Raw genomic sequence first — 7,290 nt, 5'->3', positions numbered from 1 at the left:
CGGTTGATGTTCTGAGGCTAAAGTGAGGGGAAAAAAAACCACTATAGTCCAGCCTAAGTGCTTTTTATTTCTCCAGTAACCATAACTTTTAATATAAAACCTTTAATATACAAATTTCATATGCAACAAAAGCCACAGGGACAAAGGACAGATCAGAGAAAAAGAACTGAGGGCTAGAGGATGCTTCTAGAGGATGCACACAGGTCCTCTTTTCCTTTGTCTCCAAAGCACAAAAACTATCCTACCCTCCCATAGTCTGAAGGATCATATGGCCCCAGAAGAGGTTAAGTGCAGCTTTTTGGCATTAATTCCTAGTTAAGGGGTGTGGTTTACAGTGAGTATGCTTCAGTTACTCTTGTCCAGAGAAAATCAGTTGGTTAGTTCTTGATCAAATCCTCTGAACTGGCCAAGAGCTGTGAGGAATGAGTCATGTTTGAGTTGAGTTGCCACCAATGATAGGAAGAGGATGGCCTTATCTTTAAATAGTCCCTCAAAACCCCATTCTTGGCACCTGAGGGAATGGGTCTTTCCAGGAGTTGGCAAGATGGAGGCAGGAATAAAACTCCAGCTAGGTTAAGAGTGGCAATCAGCATACCATCAAAACTTTGGAAGCCGAAATCCTACCAAGATTATTAAAGAGTAAGTCCAGAAAGTCAGGGCAAATCACTGATTAAAGGTGGTTAGGAACGTGAAGAAACTAAGAAGAAACAATATAAGGAGGATTGGGGACAGAGATCTCCAGTTATAGGTCAGGAAGCCCATAAGCAACCCAAAACAAGAAAAACCCACCCACAGACCGAATTATCTCTGCAGAGCCATAGTACCCCAAAAGGTCAGGAGAGAAGGCAAAATTCATGAATAAGAGTTAACGTACCATTTGTTCTGCAAATCTGTAAGAACACAGGTAAATAGTCTCTGTGTTGAACAATGGACAGACCAATGACAAGTTTTTCTTCCCATAAGGACCAGTTTAACTGGCTTATAGCTCTAGCTTAAAGCCCCAACCCAAGTCTTTCAGGCTTGCCCCAGAAATTTTCCAAAAGGCAGAACAAAACCATTCATTTGGCAGAAATACAGGTCCATCATACTGCTTAGCTCTCATTTTCAGTTAGATGCAATCCATGGAGTTTTCAGGAATGATGCTGGGGGCACAGTCTGGAAGATCTAATCCTTTAGTTGGGGGACAACTCAGAGGTAGCCCCATGTTTAAGAGAGGGTCTTGGTTTTCAATATCCTCCAATTTGTCTGTGGTACTGTCCCAGTTGATATGGAATCGAGTTACTCGGGGATTAGAAGCCAAGATGTTTCGCTGGAGCTAGGACAGAAAAAGAGAGCCTTATCAAAGATTCTACAGCAGAGACCTGCCTTTGTTGCTATTTTCCCCATGCCTCATCTCCCCCTCCCCTCAGAAGACAAACCCAGGGATAATGAACTTGAAAATAGCACAGTGACCAGGATCAGACTGATACTTTTCCTTCTTCCTCCAAACTCTACCTCATGTCAGCTCAACTCTACCACACCTTCTGTTCAATGCTAGGGAGTCTAGAAAGGGGAATTCTTGTTACTAATAACTCTGCACAGTAAGCCAAGATCCTACTGGGATGTTCCTTCACTTGCTCTGGTGAAAAGGTTAGGCATGTGGCTAGGGCCTGAATAACTGATGTGCTATGGTAAGAAACTCATACCTTTAAGCCACTTAATTGACAGGTTGGATAACATGATCTTTAAAATACCTTTCAGGATGGACATTAGATGATTCTATTATTCTACTGTTCTGAACTGCTGGGACAGAAGGAACCAGGCCCCTCTGAGTTAGAAAACCAACTTACCTGAGTGAAGTCTGGTTTCAGGGGTGGGTTCTCCCGAAGCTCAGGGTTGGTATATTCATTGTTGACATAGTAGCCAACTCGGATGAACTCCTGCCCATGGTAGGTGCAGGTTATAAGGACCACAGTTACACCCACTGCATCAGTTTCTGGGATTAGGGAGGCATTAGGGGCATCTGCCTGAGAGAACAAAACAGATTCTATGCTTCAGCATGCTTTGGGGGTAAAAAGGGGAAGTTTCTCAGAGTTTAGTGCTACTAATTCCTAAGCTTTTACCTGAAAGACAAACATGTGGCGCCCTGCTGGGACTGGCCCAACCAGTACCGAGTCTAGTATCTGGTCAAACTCCTCACTCTCTGCTGAACCCACATAAATGATTTTCCATTCTAGGTCTGAAAAGGAATAGAGAAATGTCAAAATGGCTTATGAAAGCAGAAAGGCAGGGAGATGTCTTCTGACATTAATCAATCAATCAAACATTTATCCAGTGCCCAAACGTGCCAGGTATTGAGACAAGTGAAGACATATTAAAAAAAAACCAGAAAATAACCTTGAAAGGGAAGGCACTAGGTGCTGAGGGAATATCAGGAAAAACCCTATGCAAAAGGTAGCACTTGGATTTTCCAGAGGCAGAGGTGGAAAGAGACAACAATGTAGGCTAGCAATGCTGGATGGTAGAGTTTGACTATGCATGTATGTTAAAAATAAGATCTAGCATTTATACATTGCTTTACAGTTTGCACAGCACTTTATACACATATCATTTGATTCTCACAACAATTCTGGGATACTATTATCCCATTTTACTAAGGAAACTGAGGCAGTACTCAATCTCAGGTCTTCCTAACTCCAGATCCAAAACTTTACCTACTGTGCTGCCTTGCTGCCTCTAAGATAATTCATATACGAAGACTGGCAAGATAGGAAGGGGCAAGGTTGTGCAAAGCTTTAGATGCCCAATAAAAGAGTTCCCATTTGATCCTAAAAATAGTAAAGAACTCCTGGAGCTTACAATAGAGGGGTAAATAGACTTGATCTTCAAAGAATATCACTTTGGTAACTGTGTTTAGGATGGACCATAGTAGAGAGAGACTAGAGGCAAAGATAGCAATTAGGAGGCTATTTTGATTTTTTTTTTTAAAGATAACTGGGGTTAAGTGACTTGCCCAGGGTTACAGTGACAGTCAGTGAGACCTATTTTGAACTCTTGACTCCAGGCCCGGCACTGCATCCATCTGAACACCTAGCTGGCCCTAGAAGGCTATTTCAATGGTCCAGGAAAGAAGTGAGGAGGATCTGAAAGAGGGTGGTAGCTATTCAAGTGGAGACAGGAAATGGATGTAAGAGATGTTAAGATAGATACCACTTTTCATTCTAAGTATAGAGATATATAGTCTAAATATTAGCAAGTGACCCCAGAATTTAACAGATTAAATACCTCCTGTAATACATTGGAAAGTGAGCTGGATTTGGGATCAGGAGACCTGGGACTGAAACCTGGTTGTTTTACTTGTTGTATGGCCTTGCACAAGTTACAACCTCTCTAGGCTTCCTTTTCATTATGTTAAAAAGGGGGAGGAGGGGAGGGGAGAAACAGAGGTAGATTAGTTGGTTTTCCCTTACACATCCAAGTCTATGATCCAATCTATTAAATCCCAGCTTTCTGAGTAACCCTGAGAAAATCTGTTTTAGGTTCTTCTCTATAAAGTATCTGCCTTTCAGGAGCTTATAAGGATGAATGGGATGATCAAGGCTGAATTAAGACCCAACATCAAAGCTGGTAAGCAAATAACAGGAACCTGGGGTCATTTAGGGCCCTGCCAGCTACATCACAGAGTAGCAGGGAAGGGAAGGTAACATCCTCTTCTGAAAAGAGGATCAGTGCCACAGAGCAGATCCTTTGACAACTGGGCCAGGATTACTGGCTCAGGACTAGCATAAGATTCTGTCAGAAAAAGGAGGGAGATAAGGCTGCCCCAAGTTTTAGCAAGTTCCCAAATCATTTAAATCTAGGCAATAAGAATTTTATCATACCCACTTATGGAGAATCAAGAAGAACTTGAGGCCAACATGGTTAAGAAGCAGGGCTCACAGGCTTTACACTTAAACCCCAGTTCTCTGATATATACTAATAGTGCCTCCTTTCACCCAGTGAAACAAGTACATTCAAGAGAAATGAACCACAACTGTTGTATAGGTCAGTTATCTCCTGTGAACGATAATGCCAACCAAAGCAACTATCTTGAGTTCCAAGTACATCCAGGGCAAAGTTATAGCAATGCAGAGGGATTTGGCAGCTAAACTTGAAATCATTTTAGATGCCTTAAAGTTACAACCCTAGGCTCAAGATGCCCGGGAAAATTTTCAGAAGCCATGATTTCACAGAATGTGATTACTTTGGGACAACATCCTTGGTAGAGTATCCTTTTAAGAAAGGAGCTTCTGATCTTAGGTAAATGCATCCTGGAGAATTTCTTGCTAAAGTTCTTCTAGAACACCAAGTCCTTTGTTTCTACAGCAACTACTTGCTTTTCTACCTTTTCAATTTAACTGGAGACTAGAGCAGAGGTTCTTAATTTTTTGTGTCATGGACACCTCAGAGTAATGTTTGAAAATACATAAAATGCATAGTATCATAAAGGAAACTGGTTTTATTGAAATAGTCATCAAAATTAAAGACAAAAACCCAAGTTCATGGACCCAGGTTAAGAACCTGTGGCTTGAGGTAGCAGTCTCAATTTATGAATCAAGTTAGATCCAGTAAAACAGTTAAACTTTAGGAGTATCAGATCTATTTCAGAACACCTGGGTTCTATAACTTGCTGAACTATAATTATTGCCTTTTCAAAAGAATCTTGGACCAAAGAATAAAGCCCAATTTCTAAAATGAGCTGCTTATGGAATGTTGATGAGGTTGAGTGAGGGGTAAAGAAGAGGATCAGCTAACAGAGGGAGTTTATTACATGGCTTCTTGGATCTTAGAACTGAAAAACTGTGATTTCTTTATCACCTTTAAGGAGTAGCAGGCCCTCTCTTTAGCTTCAATAATTCTGTGCAAAAGGCAAGAAAAAGGTGTTTTCCAAAAGGAAAACATGAATTTTCCAGGTGATCAAGTCACTAACAGATTCAGGTATGGAATCATTGACTTCCAATTCTCAGGCTAGAAATCAGGCTTCCTTAACCATAAGTTTTATGCCATACCTTTAAAAGGGAAGGATGGTAATATTGTTCCTTCTTCAGGAATGTGACAAGAATGAAGAACACTGAATCAGGAGCTGGGAGACCCAAATTCTAGTAATTACTCTTCTACTTAACCATGTGACTTTCTTCAAGTTAAATAAGACTTTTAGTCTCTTCAAACTATTGATTCCAAACAGCATCTTTTAAGGTCTTCACCATAATAAAGGTTAAGGCTTATATGAATAGCATTATGGCCCTTGAAGTGGCAAAGATGATGCTGCTAATGGCTAAAACAGTTGGATTTTAAATTCTCTATCTTTCTATATCCTGCCTTATTAAAGTCTTTTCTACTATCCCTACAGGCAAAGGGATAGTCTAGTAAGAGTACAATGGAAGTTGAGTGTTTCAATCTGTTCCTAGTTCATTGAGATTCACTGAATAACCGCCCATTTTGTTAGTAGGATATGTGGAGCACCTTTTCTCAAAGGAGAGAACTTTACTTTGTGTCTCAGCCTTCTCATCTAGGAAATGAAAAAGGTTTTGCCTTTTATGTTCTATAGTTGAATGAGACCATCTTTAAAAGTACTTTCAAGAGGGGGATACAAGGTTACAAACTACCAAGATTGTTTAAATACTTCCTCAAACCACACAGCTCCCTCTCTTAAAAGCACATTTTTGGAGATATGTATGTAATGTTCTTTGTAAACTTTTAAAGCACTATATAAGTGAAATGTTTAAATATTACTGCTATTCTAATAATAGACCCCCAACTCATGGAACCGTCTACTACTTTAGTAGCAGAGCAGTAGGAATGGCCTTTAGCAACAGGCCAGGTAACAGCTAGCCCCCGGATACAGGGAAGGGCTCCATGCTAATTCATGCAGCTCTAGAAAAGTAGAGGGCAGGAAAGATTAAAGAATTGCCCAGCACTGGAGAAGTGAGGAATCACTATCTAGAAGGAAAGGTCAGGCACTGTAGAGGGGTAGATATCCAGCTTACTTCAGGGGGCTGCTGATACAAAATCCTTTGTAAAAGTAATACTATCTCCAGACCTCAGTGGCCCCAAGGGCTCACTTTTCTATTGCTCATTTTAAAGTTTGCAAAGAGCTTAGTATTAGAGGAGAAATCTAAGGCTCAGAAGGGTTAAAATGCCTTGCCTAGGGTTACACAGGCTAAGGATCTGCCAACAAACATTGAACTAAGCGCCGACCACCCAGGTCGGGTGTCGGGGACCCAAATATCAAGTGAGACGCCCCCCTGACCTCACAGCTTTTGTGTTCCACTAGATTAAGAGAACCGAGCACTTTGTTAATGTACGCGTCGGTATTATGCGGAAGCTTTAGGATCCCACGGGGGCGGGGAGGGAACCTTATCGTGGGAGTCAACATAAAGGAGCACCCTCCGTCAGGAACGCGCGGGGAGAGACTGGGAGATCCTGTGAGGGGGGAGGGGAGGGCCGGGACTCACCGTCGGCCAAGGCCTCGCTGCACTCGAAGCTGATCTCGAACTGGAAGGGGCTGTGGAAAGGGCTCGGATTCTCCAGCACCGACACGTTCAGAACCGAAACTTTGGCCATGGCCTCGCGGGGGCAGGAATGAAGGGCACCTTCCAAGCAGCAGCCGCCGCCGCCGCTGCCCCAGCTGCCGCCGCCACCGCTCTTCCTCTCGCGTCCCCTCCGCGCGGTTTCCACACCAGACTGAGGCGGCATTCCCCCTCCCCTCCCCCACTCCACCCGCCCCGCGCCCCCTTCAAATAGCCGGCTCCGCTCCCCGGCCAATCCGCTCCAACGCTTTCCTCGGCGCGAGCTTCTAGGGGCCAATACACGGTCGCCCGTCGAAGCGCGTTAAATTCCTTTCCAGCCAATCGGCTGTGCTCCCTCGCCGGCACGCGCGCGCCCGATTCTGCGCGGATTGGATTGTGAGGTGGCCGGAGGTGGGGGGGGGGAGGTGCGTTAAGGCAAGCATCATCCCTTTTTTGGCGCCCCAGCGTGACCGCTCTCTCTTCTAGTTGCCAGCCAATCCCCGGCGCCTCCGCCTGAGCAGTGGCCTCCTTGTGGCAAAGTGCAGAGTGAGCGCGGGGATCCTTGGGACCAATTGGCGTTGGGGGGACGGCCTTTGGGAAGCGCGCTCGGCCCCGCCTCTTTTTTCCTTCCGCTTGAGCTCTTTTTTACCTTCAGGGTACGGAGGGGGCGGAGGAGAGGAACAGAGCTGCTAACTGCCGAGTGGGGGCGCGAGGCGCTAGCGGAACACTGCGGCACAGGCTCTGCGAGTTTCCGTAGTGATTG

The 7,290-nt window shown here is 44.1% G+C and overlaps 1 protein-coding gene across 1 annotated transcript; it reads right to left on the bottom strand.

Annotated features, from left to right (window-relative positions):
• Nucleotides 1-47: 47 nt before the first annotated feature.
• On the bottom strand, nt 48-6,760 carry ASF1B (anti-silencing function 1B histone chaperone). The gene is made up of 4 exons (XM_069082927.1): nt 6,474-6,760; nt 2,103-2,218; nt 1,830-2,006; nt 48-1,315 (listed from the first exon to the last, which is right to left on the bottom strand). Exons 1-4 carry the CDS (start codon nt 6,712-6,714, stop codon nt 1,109-1,111), a joined length of 741 nt encoding a protein of 246 aa, XP_068939028.1. The 5' UTR covers nt 6,715-6,760; the 3' UTR covers nt 48-1,108.
• Nucleotides 6,761-7,290: the final 530 nt, after the last annotated feature.

Source organism: Petaurus breviceps, unplaced genomic scaffold (genome assembly GCF_028583685.1).
Source record: "Petaurus breviceps papuanus isolate PSGF00001 unplaced genomic scaffold, PetGlider_PUasm1.0 172, whole genome shotgun sequence".
Taxonomy (NCBI): domain Eukaryota; kingdom Metazoa; phylum Chordata; class Mammalia; order Diprotodontia; family Petauridae; genus Petaurus; species Petaurus breviceps.
The sequence above is the reverse complement of the archived record's forward strand: the minus strand, read 5'-3'. Positions and strand labels throughout refer to the sequence as shown.